Source organism: Rhipicephalus microplus, chromosome 3, assembly GCF_043290135.1.
Source record: "Rhipicephalus microplus isolate Deutch F79 chromosome 3, USDA_Rmic, whole genome shotgun sequence".
NCBI classification, from domain to species: Eukaryota; Metazoa; Arthropoda; class Arachnida; order Ixodida; family Ixodidae; genus Rhipicephalus; species Rhipicephalus microplus.
This window is the reverse complement of record NC_134702.1, coordinates 153,972,171-153,994,396: the sequence shown is the minus strand read 5'-3', so window position 1 is coordinate 153,994,396 and position 22,226 is coordinate 153,972,171. Positions and strand designations below refer to the sequence as shown.

The 22,226-nt window shown below is 45.6% G+C and overlaps 1 protein-coding gene and 1 long non-coding RNA gene across 2 annotated transcripts; both read right to left on the bottom strand.

The window, feature by feature from the left end:
* Positions 1–8,320: 8,320 nt before the first annotated feature.
* LOC119179877 (ubiquitin-conjugating enzyme E2 Z) lies at positions 8,321–9,193 on the bottom strand. The gene has a single exon (XM_075888115.1). It carries the CDS (start codon positions 9,191–9,193, stop codon positions 8,321–8,323), a length of 873 nt encoding a protein of 290 aa, XP_075744230.1.
* An 8,311-nt stretch (positions 9,194–17,504) lies between these two features.
* On the bottom strand, positions 17,505–20,381 carry LOC142803971 (uncharacterized). Its single transcript, XR_012894393.1, has 3 exons — positions 20,211–20,381; positions 18,811–18,896; positions 17,505–18,446 (listed from the first exon to the last, which is right to left on the bottom strand). It is a non-coding gene; the product is annotated as an uncharacterized LOC142803971 (long non-coding RNA).
* Positions 20,382–22,226: the final 1,845 nt, after the last annotated feature.

Below are 22,226 nucleotides of genomic sequence, written 5' to 3'. Positions count from 1 at the left end.
TTAAAGTATACCTAAATGACAGGAAGCAATTCGTGAAAATTGATAACTGTATGTCTAGACCACTAGAAGTGTTTTCTGGGGTTCCACAAGGCTCGGTTCTTGGGCCCTTATTGTTTCTGATATATGTCAATGATATCGCAGATATAGCCAAACCCCATGTTAAGCTCAAACTGTTTGCTGATGATTGTTTAATTTACGCGTGAGTGACTGGTAGAAAGGACCAATTGAACATTGTCAAATGTCTAAAGAAATTACACTCATGGTGTGAAGTTTCGGGAACGCAAATCAATTATTCGAAATCTAGCGTCACCCACACTTCTAGGAAAATAAAACGATAATTCCATTTGAATACTGTATAGGGAATCACACCTTGTTGACAGTTAATGCGTTTAAGTACCTAGGTATCACAATAACGCATAACCTAAAGTGGCACACACATATTGATGATATTTACTCTGGGGCCTCACAAAAATTGTACATATTAAGAAAAAAACTGCAGGGTGCTAGTATGGACGTAAAACTTCTTGCTTTCAAAACTTTCATACGACCGATACTGGAATATGCCAGTATTGTCTGGAATCCCCACCAAAAAGTGCTTGTAAATGAACTTGAACGTATACAACGGCTGGCAGCTCGCCTTATATGCTCGAGATATAAGCAGAACGATTCAGTCACAGAAATGCTACAACTATGTGATCTAAAGACGCTTCATAAGTGCAGACGCAAAAATAGAGTAAAGTTTATTTTTCAATTATTAGGAGGCAAGTTTAAAATTAACAGAAATGACTATAGACATAGAACAACCTGGTAAACGAAGCGAGAGGGCAAACCATACACGAGTTCTGCAACCTTATTTTGCACGAACGAAGGTGTACCATCATACTTTCTTCCCCGATGTCATTGAAGATTGAATGGGTTACCGAATAACATAGTCAATGCGGGTAATGTTAATGAATTTGTGCATTTACTTGATTTACATTTATGTGATCTGTTGTAAATAGTATCACGATTGTTATTCATTGCATTGCGAATCAGGGTGTGTGTTTTTCGTTTTTCGTTTGGAATGCGGAGCTTTACGGATTTGTATATATGTATACCTGCTTTATCATTGGAAGATGTATAGTTATATCCCCAATTTGTTTGTACAGTGTGTCGTACCTTTTCTGTAATGACCCTCAATAAAGGGTTGACAGTTTTTCTAAATTAATAAACAAATAAAATATATATATATATATATAGAGAGTTTATTTACAGAAAGGTAGAGAGGTCGGCCTGAGCTATAGTTTGCTCTGGCCTGCTACTCTACACTGGGGAAGGGTGACTGGGGAGTGAAAGAGAGATGAATGACGATGGTAAGAGAGTATATATGTTCTTATAAGGCTGGGTAACTCTACAGACGTGCATCCAGTCTAGTGGCTTCTAAGAAAGCGATGACGGCTCGTATAAATTTCAATAGAACTACCAAGGAGGAAACCGGGCGAGGCAATAGCCTTCAAATTTCGCAAGGCTATGTTATATATGGATCCGCCGGACAACTACAATATCCTAAATCCTTAATAAATCCTCATCCAATCTCTGTCATTCGCCATGCATGCTTAACTCCTTTCTATATGCCATGATTACGCTTGCCTAAAATATTTTTTCTTTAGGTTTCACGAAATGGAACGACTCGATTATAAAGCACGTCGTAGCAGAGAACCACGCATGAATGATCACCAGCTGCATGCTAACAGAAGTATGCATCAAGCGAGAATTTCGGCACTGCAACCCCGTCAGAATGAAGCCATCGTGGCTGGCAATCGAACCCATGTCATGGGGCCTGAAGACAGCAATATAGTGTTTCTTTCCTCAGTAAAATTACTATTTGACTATACCAAAAACACCGCGCTTACCACGAGAAGAGGCTCGGTAAGCGAGAAAGCAGGCAAAAATAAAATGAGGGTGGCGACGCTAGCGTGAGTTTTCCGCACCATCCGCCGTGACGTCACGTATCTTGAAGGTGCCTACTATAGTCAACGTTGACCGGGGCCTACGTTGTTCCTAATCAGTAAAAATGAAGTGAATTGTCACCTTAGAGGTCTATAGAATGACGTACTAACTTTGAGTAAACTTTGTTGAGCCAATGGCGCCAAAATACGATCATACAATTTCACACCATGACGGCACAAGTGAAGGATATTTGGCAAAAAATTTAAAAAGAAGACTAGATCTTTGAACTTGGTTATCTTCTCCAGTAATACTATGATAATAAGATTAGCAAAATTAGAGTTATTGAAGTAGGATTTGTGAATGCAACTTGATTTCTCTTTAGTGTCTCTTTAACAAGGCAGAAACTTTGCTGCCAGTAAATTAAACCTCACATGGTCCCTCACGCACTCACCTAAGATGACTGGAACGTGAAAGCAAATTTCTTTTTCATCCTAGTAGATGTATTTTCGGGCCCCGCAATCCTCCCAAAGCTTCCTGCAAGTAATGTGGTTTTGCACTGTCTCCGTGATTGGCCCACCATTGAGTCAAGTTATGATGCACGTGAAGGCCTAAGGTGACGTAGACGTGACATCATTATGACGGCAAAGTTACGCCGCAAAATTCGGCAATTAGCAACGTCACATTGACGTCATCATGTGATTATTTTTTCTTTTCATCACCCGTGTGGACGACGACGCGGGACGCCGGTCAATTTTCGCGTTTAAATGACGCATCTGGGACTTCTCGCCTTATTAGGCGTTGGGGTTATGCGTCCCAAAACCAAGCTATGTTTGTAAGAGACGCTGTAACGGATGACTCCTCATGTTCCGTCCAACTGGGATTCCTTAGCGCGCGCATTAATTTATTTCGAACGAAGAAACAGCGCCCAGGACGAAGACGAGAGGGCACGAATACGGCACCGTGTTTGTGTCTTCTCGTCTTCGTCCTGTTCTATCTGTTTCTTCGTTCGAAGTCCGTATGTACCAACCACCTCAATTCAGGACGCTAACAAGGCCTTAGTCGCTCAAGGACCACCTAACAGTTTGCCCCCAACGAAATGTGGCTGCCACGGCCGGGATTCGATCCCATGACTTTTGGGCCAGCAACTGAGCACCTTAACCATTGGACCCACCGTGGCAGGGGCACCTTAGTTTTCAAAGTGGCACGATGAGTTTAGTTGTTTATTTTTTGTGAGGATGCGTATCAGCGATACGATTGTGAAAATGTGAAAACTGAGATTGAAATACTTGGCCCCTTTTTTGATTTACACTTGGTATTTTATGGCACAAGGGCCAGTGGTGGCCAAAGAGTGTCGGACCGAGGTATTAATTTAGCCTTTTTCCTTTCTTCAAAAAAAAAAAAGAAACTGCGCAACTAAAGACACCACAAAAAAGAAACAGTCATGCAGGTCGCGCGTAAACTACCAACTGTTTCATTGATAACGAGCTCATAGGGCAAAGAAACACAAAATGAAGACAAGCGCAATTCTTTGTCCTTCTATTGTGCTTCTTTACGCCATAGGCTCGTTAAGAATGAACCAGCTCGCCCAACAAGTCACTCTGCTGTTTTATCGTCGATTAAATAGGGAAACCGAACATAGCTGTGCCGACACACCAGGGTACATCACATGCTTTTTTTTCTTTAGTTGCGCATTTTTTTTCTCTTTGAAGTAATGAGCCAAGAAGCCCCTCCAGACGTCGTGATCAACTACTTTTCTCTTTCGGTGTACATAATAGGTATGAGCCCCCCCCCCCCCCCCCCATAAACACGTTAACTCGAAGCACTCAGCGCAAAGCAGCTTCTATTTCGCGGAGCTATCAGTGGTGGGCCACCTCCTCGCCTCTCTACAAAAGAGCTGTGTGAAGAGGAAAGAAGAGCGCAGAATTGGAGGAGAGGCAATGGGTGGGATAGCGAGAGAGTGAGCAGCAGTTCGCCATCATGCGTGCCGCTCCGGGTGCGCTTTTGGGCTGCCCCTGTGATGGCCTCTCGGCTTGCGAGCCACTTCATTACTGTTATTAACCGGCGAGCAGCGACCGCACCGGCGGCTGCAGCCGAGAGTGGATTGGCGTGGTGCTCGCTTGGCTGGACAGAAACAAAAGAGCACGCCTCCCCTCCTCTTTCCTGACTCGCGTGACGAAGACATGAAAATAAAACACCCAAGAAGCGAAAGCACACCGTAAACTTACACCGTAAACGCGAACCGCTGTTGTTCTTACTTTTTCCACTCCTCCCTGTCGTTGCTTCTGAGTGTACGCTGTGGCGCATAAGATCTCACGCTCTCGCCCGGACATTATACGAACGACGAACATGAAGCAAAAAGAAAAACGCATCCGTCGTGTAGGCTTGCACCGCGGAAGCGGTGGCGCTTTGGGGAGGAGGCAAGTTCAGTAGCGGGACGGGTGGCCTGCGAAGCGTTTAAAGGTTGGCTCACGCCGCCACTGCTGCTGCAATTACGCAGATTGCCGTGACGCTGCAGGCAAAAGCGACGATACCACCGCGCGTGGTATGCCGCACCTTGTAGTGCTCACCCTCCTACTCTTCCTCTTTTGTCTTTTCTTCACTGCCTTCTCACCGGCGATTTGCTCACTCACGTCGAACTACTCCCCCCCCCCCCCCGCCTCCTCTCCTCGTCTCCCACCGTCCAGCGTGAAAGTGTGTCCCCATTCACCATACTGGAGCCACCGCTGTCAAACTGCACGCCTAGCGTACGCATGGCATAAAAGCCCGAAACGGAAGGAACAGGTCACAAATTGGAGGGGGTGGTAGAGAGGTGTACCAGGCTGAAGAACTGCTCCAGTCTAGTAGTGCCCAGAGGGGCCATACAACAAGCCCAGCCAGGGCATTAGTGCGCGAGAAAAACGAAGCAGCAAGTATAAGGGTATACGTGATCAGCGAGGAAAGCTTACGTGGCTCGCCTATTGGCTGCCGCTTGCGTGGCCAGTGTTGCCGTTCTTGCCACGGGTCCTTGCCCCTCCCTGGGGCCCGAAGCGGTGGCACTGCAGGAAATACGGGGAGAGGCCCGCACGTTCTTCCCAGGCGTGCCGTGAGATATTTATGTGCCGCGAGTGATGAATGCCCCCTCTATGCCTTTATTCCTTCGTATTACGTGCTACGCAAGTCCTACCTGCCTTGGTTCAAGCGAGCAGAACTTTCCCCGCCTTGTAATACCACTGAGGGGCTTCGTTCTCTCAGGACTCTACGTGAGCGCATCTTCTTCTAAAGCGAAAGCTGTTATGAGATCACTTTTCGGGTCACGCGCAGTTGTTGTCCGCCGCTGCCGCCGCCGGTGTCCGTAACCATATCGCGCGAAAAAAAAAGAACCCTGCACCAATGACACAAAGGGGCTTGAACCCGGGTTCACTGCGTGCCAGCCCAATAGTGTACTACTGAGTCACGTCGGTGCTTATAACCTGTAAAACTTGCCTCAGACTAGTATGACCTAGTACCAATGGCACAGTGGGTCTCGAACCCGAGTCCGCTGGGTGCCAGCCCAGTATTCTACCACTGAGCTACACCGATTTTTATATTGTATATATTTTAATGAAAATATGTGCAAGTTTCAAGAAGTTGCCGCAAAACGTTACTACAATGGTGAACTGCTAAATGTTATGAAAGAATTGTGTCATTTGAAACCATCTTAAGAATGTGTGGCAAATGGCTCATCTGCCTTATGCCTTGGCATTGAGCTAGAAGATTAGTCGGAGTGCGTTGGTGTTCTTTGAATGTTGTATGCTACAATAAAGCAAAAAAAAACTGAGCTGCACCGCGGATTGTGACGTGTAGTCAAACTTGCCTTAGGAAGGCTTGATGTCGGGAAAACAATCGCGTTAATACGACTTATAAAGCGTTTTATAACAGCGAAAGAACAACCAGTCGTCGCACAATGCGAATAGCGTAACGAGTGGGCCGTCCAATGCTCCAAACCATTACAAAATCTTGTTCATGTTTCCTTATTAAGTGTGGCGCATACCCACTTCAGCCTTAATTCATCATCGTCGTCCGCCACTGCATGGACAATGGGCACAAAATTCCTTGCAAGTGTTTAGAGGATACCACGCTTCTCAGAAGAATGACAAAAATAGCATAGCAAATGCCAGCCTACTACCCAAAAGCTTATTATTAATACCCTAGTGGGTACAAAGCAAGTATGCTTGCAGTAGTTACCCAATGAGTTTTTTGAAAGGAGGCAGCCCTTCTAGCTTTCGCTGTGACTGTGCTGCGCCTACCGCGCAGGCCTGGCGTTTTTTATCATTACTCTTTCTTTAGGGAAGTGAGGGGGTACAGGTAGGCTATGAACGAGACTAGCTCTCCAATGCATCTCCTGTCTTATAGGTGGAAGCCCTGTGTCACCTGCCGACGCTGCGAAATGGGTCAATGATTATGCGTGGCTAAACGTGAAAACAGACGCAATGCGCGATTACGAAATTAGCGTCCATAAATTTCTGAACCAACCGATAGGTGACAGTGGAAGCAGATGTTAGTGCACGGGCTTGTCTGATGACTTTGTTAAAACATCGTATTACAAGCTCCACAATGTGCAATATGCTCGACCAGTGCCATCGCAACGCTGCCTGCTCGCCTCGAATACCACTTGCCACTTTCTGTTAGTGACCTTTATTGCGCTGTGTCATATATCAAGGTTCGTTAAGCTCTCTGCAGTAGTTGCAGTTTTCTTTCATACGACGGTCGTCGTGAAATACATATACCATACTACGTGCCCTTCTGCGTCCTTTAACTATTTTAAACAGAAACTGAAAGCTCGAACATTCAGCGATTGTATGGAACTCTTAAACAAAACGTAACGCAGATGCCCCTGAAAAATATTCAACAGAAAGCTATCGGTATCATGTTCACTAAGCCTGCTTCTACTGAATGCCGTCACCTTAATGAATAAACATCGTATACTCAAACACCTTGCTTGCGGAGATTTCACGGTTCTCTTTCAGAACAACATTTTGTTAACTTATCGTAAATTATTTATCCAACTGAGTGACAAGATTTCCCTCAATGCCAGAATATTTCCCCTACAACGAAAAGAACAGTTGAGAAGGTACCGGCTTTACCAGCTGAACCCGTGGTTCCCTACGACAAACATTTTGAGATATTCCTGTAATTTATACGCACAACAGCGGAGGAAATTTCGTACACCCTCCCCAATTCGTCAAAGTTGCGACATGCAGACTGCTTAGCAGATATAATATCATTCATTCAGCTCTTCCATCTCTCTTTTTTTTTTATCGGGCTGTCACTGTTGCGTAACCTCCCTTGTAACATTTCGCCTCAATTTCTGCTGCGCTCGGTTCTAATTTGATCGTGTGTTTTCCAGGACGCAGGTAAAAAAATTAGATTGATGCCATTATAGTGAAGCATTCAGATGGCGACCTCTCTGCGTTGTGCGTCGTGGTCAGGTTTGCTAGCGTTTTTATAATTTGTACGGTGAAAAATGATAGCGCAAACTGGATGGCACTGAACAATAGACAAATACAAGCACCGTGAAAAAAATTACACGATCTCCACAAAGAGAACCCTGATTTGATGCGATGCAGCAGCGTTCCGCGTGGGTGGCATCACGGTTGAATGGCGCTAACGTGCGTGCTGCGGTGAGCGCTGGAAGATTCGTTTGAAGTGATGGCTGGCATAGGTCTTGTAGGTGACACGTACAGACATGTTTCAACGCGTACGTTAGGCGCGTGTCAGGTACATTGCACGTGAACCGACGAGTCAGCAGTGTAGGGAGCGGCGGTCACCGCATGTGTTGCGGGTGAACGGACGAGGCGGAAACTGCGGGCGCCGCGGCAAGCGCGTGGCAGCCGAGGGAGAGAGTGACGTCAGCGCACGCTGTGAGGTGACGGTAACGTCAACGTTCAGTAGCGGCGTGACCAACTTGGCACCGCGCCGACACCTGCAGCACGCGGCACGGCGTCCGTACGGAGGGACAGCGCTACACAGGTTAGCCTAAGAGCTGCTTCGCATCTAAAAAGCTCATTTTGTTCTGTCTATATTGCAGTATCATCCACGTTTCGATGTGTACAGCCATATCTCATCAAGCCCAAGCGTCCACCTTATACGCCTTAACATAATTTACACTTGTTCATCTAACTATTCATGACACATGTTCAATTTCACACGCTGCATAAGCAACATCGTACACATAAACGCGCACGTGCACACACACACACACACACACACACACACACACACACACCTTTGATAACGCCAACCATTTAGGAATATATATTTCGAATTGTTTAGCGGGGCAGTACCCCCATTTACACGCAAGACTCGCGGTACACAAGCAGAAGGTATGTTCAAGCACTGCTCGCGCACGACCTACTTCTTTTTCTAGACGCTGTCACCCTTGTTCTTTTTCGTATGGCATTGGGTTCACCAATTCGACATCTTCCCGCAGAGCAACGAGATGTGCCATGAGCGTTTCGAACTGGTACGTGGGGACGCCTCCCTCGGCGGAGTCGTTCATGTAGGATCCGGTCAAGTGCAGGTGGTTCCTGACCACCGTCATGTACTCGCCGAAGAACTGCGGGAAGTACCTCAAGATCTCGTCTCTAAGGGATCGCGGGCAAGCCGACCTTCCTCGCAGACATCCCTCGACCGCGTTGCACACAGCGACCCTGATGGTCTCGTGCTGCAGGGTGGTGTTGTAGCGTATCTTGTCGTTCAGCCACGTTCCTAGCGTCGGAAGGACCCCGAAGCCGGAACCCAGGGTCACGGGATTTTCATTAGTCATCAGCGATTTGATGGTGTACAGCACGTTCCCCAGGCACTGTGAAGAACTCCACGTGGTTCCGTAAGAGCTTGTTCCCAGGAGACCCAGGCACACCTTGCCGTTCTCGTAGAAGCTCGGTCCAAACCGCACGCGCCCGGCGTCCGTGGTCATCAGGCGCACTCTCGGAGGACTGTGGGGGTAGTCGGCCGGACACTTGATCAGAAAGTGGAAGAAACCGCCTTCGTACGGGGTGCCTGGAGGTCCCAGGATCAGCGCGTGGATCTTGGTGACGTTGTGTTCCTCGGCGGATATGAAGATACCGGGTACGCGATAGCGCTCGACCTCCTTGATGTCCTGTTCGACCCTGAACAGGCATCCGGGGGTCGGTTCTTCGTGCTCGCACGAGATCGGGTCCCAGAAGTTCGGAGAAGGGGCGGAAATCTGTTTGGGCTTGTCTTGCGATTCCCTGTCGGCGGGCGCTATGTGCGGAAAAAGCATCATTTTGACGAATTTCGCAGCAAGAGCCGAGGCCAATTATTCAATGTGGTACCTATAAAGGCGTAAAATGACTATGATGGTGACGGTGATAGTAGTGGTTCAAAACGTTACCCGTACCCACTGCGGAGGACCACCGAAGTCACGAGATTTAAATGTGGTAAAAAAAGCACTACGAAATATACTATATAGGGAAGAGTGAAAGTGTAATCAGATTCCTTGATACGTACAAATCATTTTTACAGCTCGCAAATAAACGCGAACACCGAGATTCATTCTGCAAACTTCGCTGATACCAACATCATTATGTACTTTTTGTCTTCAATCGTGAAATCCTATTCCAAAGACGGAAAGTTGCATTAGCCACTGGAATTGTGGTTTGAGTTTTACCCCACTTTTTTGCCCGACACAAGTTCGCCGAACAAACGGCTGTACGCTAAGTACAAATAAGGGGGTCTTCCACTCTTCCCTCTTCATACAACGGGACGATACACAGTTTAACCTCGCAATAACGAAAACCCTAAAGAACGAAATTCTTGCGGCAACGAAGAAATCTGGCGTACTCAGCGAACATTAGTAGAATTTACTGCATTGGCCCCATCCTTACAGGGAAGAGATTTTAAAAAGCACTCTCGTAGTTATGAAAATTTAAGGTAGTGATCCACAACATACTTTTTTCAGCCCATGACCTAATTGGTTGAAAAGTCGGGCACATGAAAGTCCACCAACAAGCATTGGTGCAACTACTGCTGTTAAATTTGGTCACACCATGATGGCGAAGCATTTCTTAGCCAGCTTCTGCAACTTCCAGCGTATCATCTATCTATCTAGCCGCCTAAAAATTTGTGCTCTCCTGGCCATATCGTTTATGAGATGTTTACAAAACCTGATGTGCCATAACATGACTGCATGACGAACATATATAATAGGTCAAATAACGAAAGCCATGACATAGGTATTCGTTATGAACGGCAAGACATGCCATGGGCTTGAAGGAAAGCGTAAACCTTAAGGGCTTGTTTTCTTTGTTAGACACAGTATCAATGAGAACTTACAAACAATCATGCCAGGGAAAGTATTGGGAATGGTATTAGAAGTAACTGTAATGTAAACGTCAAGAAGTAAAAGTGGCCTTGGTGCTCTTGCATGGGGCTGTTTCGTTAGCTTGACATATACGAAAATCCTTATGGCGTGACAAGAGTGTATGACGAGCATAAGTGAGAAGTACGAACGTGCAAATTATTACATGAACGTCATGCACAGCCTCATTTACGGGAAATGGTTTCGAGGACCTCGTGGTCTTTAACTATATATATATATATATATATAAAAGTGGTCTTTATTATGAATTATGAAACACATTTATGAATGGCCCACAGAAATCACACGTGGTAGCAAGAAAATCACGGTATGGATGTCAAAAATGACATGGTGTACATGCCACGCTCATGTTGCGCTCGCGACTGGTCGGCTAGCTTGACATACCCCAAAGCATGAATACTGTTCGTTGTGACTGTATGACGAAAATACATGGAAGGGGGAACATGAACATCGTGATATGCATGTTATGTACTGCATTACACACTCATAGTGCGCTCGCGGCCAGTTCGCTGTATCGATATACACCGAAACTGGTATTGCGTGACGTGACGTGACTGAACATAAATGACAGGTCCCAACATGCAAATGAAGACATAGATGTCATTTTCAAGATGATTTACTCCTTGCTAGCTGCTTTGAGTTGCATAGATGCCCAAAGTGCTTAAGATCTGATATCTTTTTTTTTCGTAAAAAACAGTTTTTTGTTGTTGTTGGTAACGCTTCTGTATAGGTAACTATATCGGCCAATGACGTGGCAAGTGACGACACTCCCAACCGTGACGTCACGCTGAAAGACATTCTCTAGACTGATCGTGCAAGATCAGTTCAGCGACAATGTTATGGTGCTATGGGACAACAACCAAAAGACAATCACAGTCGCGAAGATATGAGACAGCAATGTTGATGATGCTCGCCCCGCCGCGGTGGTCTAGTGGCTAAGGTACTCGGCTGCTGACCCGCAGGTTGCGGGATCTAATCCCGGCTGCGGCTGCTGCATTTCCGATGGAGGCGGAAATGTTGTAGGCCCATGTACTCAGATTTGGGAGCACGTTAAAGAACCCCAGGTGGTCGAAATTTCCGGAGCCCCCCACTACGGCGTCTCTCTTAATCATATAGTGGTTTTGGGACGTTAAACCCCACATATCGATCAATCAATGTTGATGATGCTCCTCAACCCTTTGCCACTCATACGTTCCTTATTTGAAAGCCAATTACTACATATATTTACCCTGCATGTTAGATTCAACGCATTCGATAGCGCCGCAATACATGAACGCCGGAGTTTATCTGGACAATTGAGACCATGCGCAACGCATCGCACCAAAATGTAGGAGCGGACGCTCAGCACCGAAAAAATGCCAAATACTACAATGGGCACATGCCTGCTGTCATTCTTTCGTTACTTCCCCAGTCACGCATCAGGTCTGGAACTTGGTGCGACCAGCTGCCATGCTTTGTTTTACCTTTTCCTATAGTGCTCGCTCGATCACGTGCATGGCAGCCGGTCTCGACCGGTCGAGGTCGAAGCCACGATGCCATCTTGGTGGTGCGTCCTCGATCCATCTTTTTCGACGCAATAACGAAAAACAATGACGACAGGATCCCACTCTTCTTCTTCGGGGCGTCACCACTTCTTTCCAAGTTTTCCAATCAGTTGGAAGAATGCGGAACGCACCTCGAAGTTGTCGTCGGCGGGTGGCAGCCACGCGACGCAACCAACGCGAAGCACGTTTCTGGCGTCGCGTTTGTAATGACAACCGGCGTATGAAAGATAAAATAAATAAATGCAACGAAGCACTGTACGTATAACCGGCGTTCTGAATTTACCGCAAGAGTTAAAAAAAAGCTATTAACGACTCGTGGAAGGCAAGCGAAGCGGCGTGGCACAAGAACTCCGCCGAAAGATAAATGAAAAAAAAAAAGCACGCGAAAAATTAGAAAAAAAAATTGACGGAACGGCAGAGCATCAAAGCGAAACGGATAGGACACGAAAGAGGGAAGCGAATCGGACACACAAAAGACGCGATTAAAACGAAAGGAAAATAAACAAGTCGTCGTTGCGTTGCCTGCGCAGACGACGCGCGCTTCTTCGTTCGAGCAGACGACGCGAGACGGAATAGCGGACGACACGAGCGTCGACAACGACGTTTCGGAGCCTATTAATATATGTATGTTAAAAAAACAAAACAAGTACAAGCCCCACTGGTGGGGGGTCGCTCGTAATCATCCTCGAATTATCCTCGTCTCCGCTAGAACACTGTTCGCTTCATTGTCTTCTCATGTCGTTCTCTAGCATTTTTTTTTGGTTTAACTTTTAGCTGTGAGCCACTTCGATCTGTGAAGTTGGCCAAAGAACTACCTCGCGGCAGCTGTAAACAACGACCGGCCATCACAGCGTGCTTTCTCCCTCCCCATATATTTGTTGGACTTTATTTTTTCGTCCCGATCTCAAGCACCGCTAGGAGTGCTTGTCGCCAGAGATGAGTGTCGTCTCGGTCCTGGCTCCATTGAAGTGGGACACTTTATATATACGTACACTCGCAGAACTTACGCTCCATCTCGCACAGAAACGCGCAACTCCGAAAGAATCCTACTTGATTTGTTTCTTGTTGACTTCATCATGCAGCCACACATAGGAGGCCCTTGCATTTCTGGTGTCGCATAAAAAATAATAGAAAAAAATCATTGTACACAAGCACTGTCACGGTGGTCGCCTCGTATAACTGGATCGCTGTCATCGTCCCTGTTGTCGCGTTACACCAGACCGCACATGCGCACTCGCTTCACTTTTTTTTGTACAATAGAACGCACGCAGGGGATGCTGTATAAGGAGGTCCAGATAAAGATAGAAAACCAAGTCTCGAGAAAAAGAAAACTCCACGGCTCGAACGAAGTTCTGCAGACAGCGGAGAAAGCGCATCGAGCCGTGCATAATGCATGGGACGTGCGTATGAGAACAGCGGCCGCGTATACATAAAGACAAGAGTTGTTAGGCCTCCTATGTACAACGCATAGACTGCTCTTCAGCGCACTTGTTCATCCCCCCCCCTCCCAGAACGACTTGGTCCTCGTCGACTGCTGCTCTAATATTGATGGCGCCGCTCTCGCGAGCTCTGTTTCGCTCCTTCGCGTCGGCAGCCAATTCCGGGAGTCGAGAGACGCCAGGGGGCGCTTTAAGCGGGCAGTGCTCGACTGCGGAATCGCAGTCGTACTAGTCAGTTCTTTTTACTTTCTTTCCGCGCACTGCGAAGACATGTTCTGCGTGAAGAAGTAAGCGGGGCCCGTGTCGGTGTGGAAGCGGAGAGGAGTACTACTAACTCGACATGTCGCGCTCGAAATGAACAGCTCTTCATCTTGGCCATTTTTACAGACCCACATAGAATTACGCTCGGACCACAAACGAAGTGGCCTCTCGGCCGCGCTGTCGTACTTGAGTGCGCGCTGTCACCGAGTAGAACGAGTGTACAACGAGTATGGGGGGAGGGGGGGGTGAAAGGAAGCTTATACAAGTTTCCGAGACAAACCGTAGTGCGTGGACAGCATGGAGCTGCAGTAATTGAGTCGCGTTGCTCGCAGCAGTGAAAAGGAAAAATAAAACACAGAAGAGAATAGCAGCAGATGAGGTGCGCAACCGAGTGTAATAAAAAAATAAAAATAAATAAACGAGACGTAAGCGAAACAAAGAACCATCAAATGGAACGAGGGAGCTATCTACTGGCGAACATGTCGGACACGACCAAGAGACCTAAAAAAGAAGAGAATAAAAAAAAAGGCTTCCACCGTTGATGTGCGTGCGGCCTTTCTCATGCATTTTCGATGCCGGCGAGTTCTCGCGTTTGAGAGCGTTTTTGCATGTCTTATATTACCTTCTGTGTGTCTTTGTTTTCTTTTCAACGTTCTACTTACCCTCCGAGCGTTTCTCCGAACAACCGTTGTATAGAGGAGCACACCGCATACGGGCCCGCATGGCGAATTACTACACAGTAAAAATTTTTACACCCAGAAGGGTGTAAATGAGCTTGTCCCGTGGACGACACCCTAAGGGTGTTAATTCAGCACCTTCCAAAAAGGGTGCTTTTTCATGCACCCTTAGAATAGGGTGTACATGTAAAAAAACTGTAGGGTGTTAAAAAAACACCCTTAAGGAAGGGTGCCTTCGATGTCCATCACTTTTTTAGCACCCTCTGAGGAGGGTGCGAGAAGGGTGCACAAGGGTGTTGAGTGCCCATGGCAGGGGTGCCAGTATTCTTTTAGACTGCACTAATAGATATCAGCATGCACTGATTACACACTACTTGAAGAAAGTGGTCCTCATTATCAATGGTGCGCCACCTGTCGAGCTCCATTCATTGCGTCTGGGCAAAAATATAAACGCGTGCCATTGTGTATGAACTTGTGCTGGATCTATATATACTTCACAGTATATGCATAATGCGCGTTACAGAAAATGAAGCCTTGCTGCCCTTGCATATTGCGTTTATTTAATAGGCAAATAAAACAAACTTTTCTTCTGCCACACAACTTTTTCACCAGATATACGTTCACGTATACGTACACTACACATGCAACACCTCAAATGTTTATTATATTTATTCAGTTTCACTTCATTGACAATTCTTTGCAACATACAATTACACTGGTTTCAGTTTAGGATATGCGTCAAGTACATAGAGACTACAAATGAAATATACGCTAATATATCCCTATAATTCTTTCAAGTATCTACAATCCCAGTGGTTTCCAGTTTAATACTCCTTCATGTACACAATCGGTTAATAGGAATGAAATACAAGCATATATATACTTATGATTCTTTCAAATATATACAATCACCATGATTTCACTATATATGCCTTCATGTACACAATCGTTCCCAAGAAGTGATGCACACAAAAATATATATGGATAGTGTTTTCAAATGTATATAATCACAGTGGATTAAGCTTTGTATTCCTGGATGTATAACAATTGGTTATGAGAAATGATGTACATGCAAACATATACGGGTTTTTGCACATATAACTTTAGCGAATACTTAAGAAACCAATACAATGATCAGAAACACAATAAGCTAAAAACGAACACAAAACTGAGTCAAAACACACAAAAAACAAAAGAGGTAATGCATAATTAAGGCTAATGACACAGCTGGGTCACTTTATGCCAAATGTCCCAGCCATTTTGGCAACCATCTCAAATGTATTCGAAAAACTCGTGCTGCATTGAAAATAGTGAATTTCTGGAATATTTAGGAGAGGAAAAATCTTTGGTCACGTGGCTGCCTTCTGAACTTTCTGGAATGCCGTCTAGGTGTTGTATGTGAATGGAATGAAAAAACTTTATTTCGGTCCTGCAGGACGCGCTTAGCGCGTAGCGGGCGTCTCCCACGTAGGGACCGACAGGGAGTACCTGGCGGCCGCTTCGTGGGCCTGCTGGACGGCCCATCGCTGGTCGGCGAGAAGTGAGCTCCTGAGGGACCTCTCCCACTTGCTTGAGGTAGAGTCGGGAGGAGTTGTTCTACACTCCCAGAGCATGTGTTGGAGTGTCGCTGTGTGTCCACATGATGGGCATGTGTCGCTGGGGTATGCATCGGGATAATAAACGTGAAGCGTGGCAAGGTTTGGGTACGTTTGTGTCTGTAATAGGCGTAGGGTTAATGCCTGTGGTCGGTTAAGTTTCGGAAAATTTTATTTTAAAAGCACCGCTCCTTCTTTTCATACGAAACTCGGTCTACGTGTTACGTAACAAGAGCTTAATTTGGGAGAGTTGGTTCATCGTGGTTGTGTGCTAGTCACAGCGCGACAACTTTCGGAAGAGACAGAGAGGACAGGAAAGAGCACCGACTGTCAACTGAATTTAATGAATGTGCTACGAGCGCTTTTATACGGAGTACAAGAACCGTGTTCATGCGCGACGACACGTGTGAGCACTACAAAATAATCTTTAACCGTGAAAAGAATACTCCCTCTCGGAAAGGATAAGTGAACGTGTAGTGATGCACTGATCATTGGTTTACCTGATAAAAAATACTTCTACAAACATTAAATTGGCATTAAGTAAACCTATTCTCGTGACGAATGGGGCAAGATTGACTATTCCTGTTGCTGTTTAGTACGCACACTTTTGAAAGCTTGCAAGGGGTGGAAAACAACACGCTAATATCATATGTGCTGGCTATTTTTTTAATTGTGAGACACATGATGTGGTATAACATGCAAAGGTTTTGGTCATTGTTTTTTGTTGGTCCTGTCTAACTTTACTTTCTGCAGGAGGGTTTTGCAAACGGGTGTGATGATTCTGTTGGGATACCCAGCATCTTTTAGTCTTTTAATCTGGTTTTTAAACCTGACCTCACCCTTGTGCTAACATGACTTCTGAAGGGTGGCCTGAGTACATGAGGTATCAATTCCTCTTTCTACTAATTTTGAATGCCCACTATCAAAAGGCAGAACATTCTTAGCACTCCTCGGCTGATAGCACCAGCCAATACCCCAACAGCATCATCACACTTGTTTGTGAAACCCTCCTGCAGAAAGTAAAGTTAAAGGAAGCAGGACCAAAAGAAAAAGAGAATGACCAATCACCTTTGCATGTCACACGGTACTACGTACATAAGGTGTCTCACAATTTTAGGAAAAGAGCCAGCAGATATGACATTGTTGTTTTCCACCCCTTGCAAGCTTTCAAAAGTGCATGTACTTACAGCAACAGGAATAGTCAATCTTGCACCATTCGTCACTATAATAGGTTTACTGAATGCCAATCTAATGTGTATAAGATACCGCTAACATGTGGAAAAGTAAACAGGACAAACTGGGCAATGCTTCAATGATCAAGCAAGACGGCATGCTTTAAATGTTAAGAAGAGCTATAGTAGTCTCATGGCCGGACACCGTAAAGAATGTAAGTGTAGTCCTAGGTTTCATAAAACACGGTTTTTGAAAAAAAAGCAAGCAGAAAAATGAGAGATTTTAGAACTCTTTATCAGGAAGGCCAAGGATCAATCATCAGTACACCTTCACTTATCTTTTCCGAAAAAGAGTATTCTTTTCTCGGTTAAACTTATTTTGTCATGGTCACACATGTGTTGTTGCAGATGAGCCCTGGTCTTGTGCTCAGTATAAGAACGCTCGTATCACCTTCAATAAAATTCAGTTGACAGCGCTCTTTCCTGTCCTTTTTGCGATAAGATTTTTATTACAGAAAGAATTTCGTTTTCTTACAATTTAGGTATAATAATGAGTTTTCATTGTGTCACAACATGGAGCAAATTGCATCTCAATACGGACAAAAATCACAATTTTGTGAAATTCGTGATATTTTCTCGTATATTTCAGCAGCTTGAGAGGTCTAAAGATATTTTTTTCCTCAAAATATACCTTCTGTGGAGTAAATATTCACTGCTCAGATATTCATACAAAGTGCAATATTGCAATAAAAAATGCAAACATAACACATTTTGGCTTTATTCTTGGAAGCGAATGTGGCTAAAAAATTGCACTATTACTATTGAGCTTCAAATACCTTACAGAAGCACATTTACTTAACAGGTAGACCGAATTTGCTTTAGAAAAAATAAGCGGTAGTTTTAAAACAAAATTTTCCACAAACAGCACACAGACGGCATTATGCCAGGAAGTTATAAGCCAGCCACATGAACAAAACTTTTTTTCTCGCTGAAATATTCTAGCAGTTCACTGTTTTCAACGCAGTAAGTCAGCACTTTTTTTTTCAAATACAATTCAGATGGTCGCCAAAGTGGCTGGGACGTTTGGCATGGAATGGTCCAGTTATATTTAAGCAAAATAACTTACACAAATAACAATGTTTGTTCATCTACCATGACCACACTAGAAAAAGTTGTTCAGGCATTGTGACACTAAAATTTTCAGCGTCGTACTGCCTGAACAACTTCTTTGATAAACTCCAAACTCACGCCGAGAAAAATCCGCTCAATCACGGTGGTTGTTAAAGGCCTTGCGGTCGTAGACAATGTTGAAAATAAAAAAAAATCAACTCATCAGTGCTGTCACTCCTTCTTCGTCATTACTGACACGAAAGATGTTTCGGTTATCCATGTGGAGGTTCAGGAAGTAGGCTTGCTCTAGACTGGGGCCGGGGGGTAGACTACGCAGGACGTCAGCGGCACCCTCTCATCCTGTAATAAGAGCAAATATGACTTCTCTTAAAAGGATGTTCGTGCTGTTCTGGCAGCACCATATATAAAGAATGTGTAGTGTATATCCTTCGAAATGGCGTGTAATTGACATTACACTGAACTCGAAGCATACAACCCATACATTCTAATAATTTCGTATGATAAAGATAAGAGTTTTCCAGCATACAGCAAATTCCCGAAATGAGGTGAAGTGTAAGACTACAGCTCGAAAATGGCACTTACGAAAGCCTGAACTCACCTAAGAATCAAATTCCTTATAGGGTAGTGAGCCAGTGTGAAAAACAATTCCTAAAGTACAACGCTCAGAACATGTAACATTAATCAAAATGCACAAGAAACTCACCTCTTCATGTACAAACAGTGAAGACATCTCTGCTTTCTCTTTTACATGAGAACAAATGATCTTGGGCGTGGCACTAGCGAAGAGGTCTGCAAAAAAAGTTAAAGATTTACTGACTTTAATCACGCCTCTAACAATCTGAGGAATTATTACAAGTCACCAATCAGTGCAATTCTGACTGCGTCTATAAGGGCTTCAAAAATGAACAATTTTCTCGTTCTTTCTACCCTCACAAGACGCTCCGTCAATGGAATCTAATCCAAATTTGACGCTGTGCTTCCTATTTGCCTGCTTTCTAGACGTAGGGCTGCGAACATGTGTTTTGTGCACCTAATCTAGCACAGAAATTCGTCATCTATAATTCAATCTTCTTAATTCATTGTAATTTGATAAAAGATGTGATAGCTCGTCCAGTTTTTAAAGAGTTGCGGGCCTGCAATAGGCACTGCCTTGCACGTATTAAAGCACTTCTTTAAAAAAAAAATTTCAAAGCTTGCTTTCAGAAAAAGCGTCTGGCATATTTCGACAACCAAGCCCATCCTCTGATGGCAATCAGGGGCACGCTGTTAGCGATTATTGACTATGGGATTTACAAACGTAACCCGTGCCTAAATACTCAGTTAAACACAATCACGCAAGTAAGAGCGCTCGAACGCGGCAACGCGCGCGGACGCCGACTACGTTGCAGCAGCCATGGCTTATGCTAGAGCAACCGCACATAGCTCCAACAGTCACGTATACTCTCTCGATTCTGTTATAACGCCGAACATTATCGCAGATGAAAGCGAAGCACGAAAACAGCAAACAGAAACGAGGGAAAACAACACACGGCGATGGCCACAACAACGCGTTTTTGCAAGTCTGCTAGATCTTTCCCTGTTGCTGGTGGCACTTGTCCTAAATAGCTTAAAAGACCGAGGCGCACGTGCTGGGAGCATCGCGGCATATCAGCACCTCCAACTATACCATCTTTAAGCAAAAAAAAAGCCATTTCGTACAGTGCGCCTCTGTACATAATTTTTGCTTTTTCTTTCTTTTTTTACGCTTACACCTACAGAAGCACGTTGCACATTTGAGTAATAATAGAATTGTTATTACGATGTAGCCCAAAGCACATCTTAAAACAATATCAATCACTTTGTTCACTGTAGAGACAATGTGCGATCAGCAACTAATCCCGCCCTTGTTAAGTGATCACATCACTCACTGTATGAGTGATGCAGGCACTTACACAACATCGCGCATAGCAGTGTGAACTCGTTAAGTCACACGTTTAATCGGGCATCTGCAACAGGCCCGCGAACGCATGCTGTTGTAAATGGCTGGCAGCCTACTTCGGCAGAGCTGCTGCAGGCGCCCAGCTAGCGCTGTATGATTACTACCTACGAAAACAGTACACTCACCGTTAATAGGCCCACGTTGTCCGTGTCCGCCACTGCATGAATATTCCTTAATCCGAGCGTCACTTCGAACACGGTGTCATGCGTGACCACCATTGAATATGCGCCTGTTCGCTAGAATACACACAGCGACCAAGACCCCAGACCAACGCAACGCATTTGAAAGACGATGAGACAGAGGGAGCAACGTTGAGAGAGAGAAGGAGGAGGCACTGGCGGTGGCGTGGCGGCGCCAGTGCCTCCTCCTTCCTCCTCCGCAGTTGTCCACGCAGGTGTTCGGTGACGCAACTCTTCGCTTATCTACGCCGCCGTTGTGGGAGCAACGCTGGCCGGGGTGAGCGTGAGCGGTGGGGGGGGGGGGGGGGAGGAGCGAAAACCCGCCAAGGCGGCGCCGAAAGGCAAACGCTATGGCGCATACGGCGGACGGTCGTTCGGCGCGGAATGACTCCTTGTAAACGGCAACTCTCCTCCCAGCCAGTCGCACAGCGACGCAGATTCTTTACCAGCCTCGGGTTCTTTGAGTATTTTGACGGAATGCGATTGCAGTGGGCGAAAAATAGTGAAGCAAATCTTGCGGAAAACGAAGTGCACAATGGAATGGCCAGAAACAATAATTATTTCGTCCTCGGTGGCATTAGCGGGAGAGCATCGCCACACCTTTTTCCAGAGGAATTTCTTTTCTCATTGTCTGTGTCTGGCTATTCCGCGTATGGTGCCGCAAACACTGAATGCGTAGTCGAAGCTGGAACAAATTAATCCACAGTCGCGGATGTTTATTACAAGGCTTGTCACGCACCACGAAACGTGCCGAGGTTGTTATAACAAACTTTTTGCTGACCACATGATCAGCACATAATTCCATATGGTTGCCCAATGAGCTAGCTAAGCACCTGTAGCAAAGGCAGGGCACGTTCTTGTTAAACGTTGTTAATATAAACGATGGTTGTGCATAAGTGCATTGACGGCTTTCCGTGTGAATTGGTCATAACCCACGTTTTCGAGCGTAGAAGCGCCTCAGCGGACCTAATCAGCTACCACAGCAAGTTCGTAAGCAATAATTTGGTACGAAAGTGTGCAGCTGTTTTCCATGTACTGAATAGTCCGTGTACAGTGCGTTGACCACCGCCATTTCTTAAGCCACCTCCCATATAGACTCCCAGTCTGAACAGGTGTGGGACCTTAAACACTATGAAGCAGTGCCCCCCCCCCCCGCACACACACACACGAAATTTGAGGGCGCACGGGCTGATACACACGCATACTTATTCACAGGCGCACACACATACACGTATACACACATACGGCAACACACACACGCGACCGTAAACGCACGCATGCATGGGCGTACACATGTGCACAGGCACGCTAACACAAGCACGGACTCGCACATACACGCGCACGCACACATGCACGGGTGTACACACAATCGCGCTTACACGCGAACACATGCGCAGGCTCACGCACACACACCCATACTCGGGCGAACATTATGTTCCTGTATATAATCCACAGCAAACATGTAGCTTATAACCAACGCTAAGGAAAGCTTTCGTAACATGGATTGCAGTTAATTGCCATTATAGATGAAACGCGCTTTGCTTCTGCTGACATTCTGCTGTATTCGGAGAGCACCTTCACACATTCTAAGTCAATTAGGCCGTCATTTAACGCAAGGTCCACATATTCGTGCAGTAGCTGCGCTGCTCAGCCGCCAATCCGAAGGTCGCGGGTTCGATGCCGGCCGTGGCAGTCGAATTAAGGCGGAGGCGAAAATGTGGAAGCCTTTGCACTGTGCGATATGAGCGCTCATTAAAGAACACCAAATGGTGAAAAGCTGCAGCTTTCCACTACGACGACCCTCATAATCATATCGAGGTTTTTGAGACGTAAAATCCCAAATATTATAATTATGTGTTCTTCTTATGCTGCATATTTCATCCGATGAATCGGCACCTACACCCTTCTCAGGCACAAAAGCACCCTTAGAGCCTATTTTAGGGTGCTATCGAGGCAAGCACC

What these genes read in the sequence shown, in the direction of transcription:
- LOC119179877 (XM_075888115.1), bottom strand. Translation starts at nt 9,193, where the DNA reads ATGATGCTTTTTCCGCACATAGCGCCCGCCGACAGGGAATCGCAAGAC.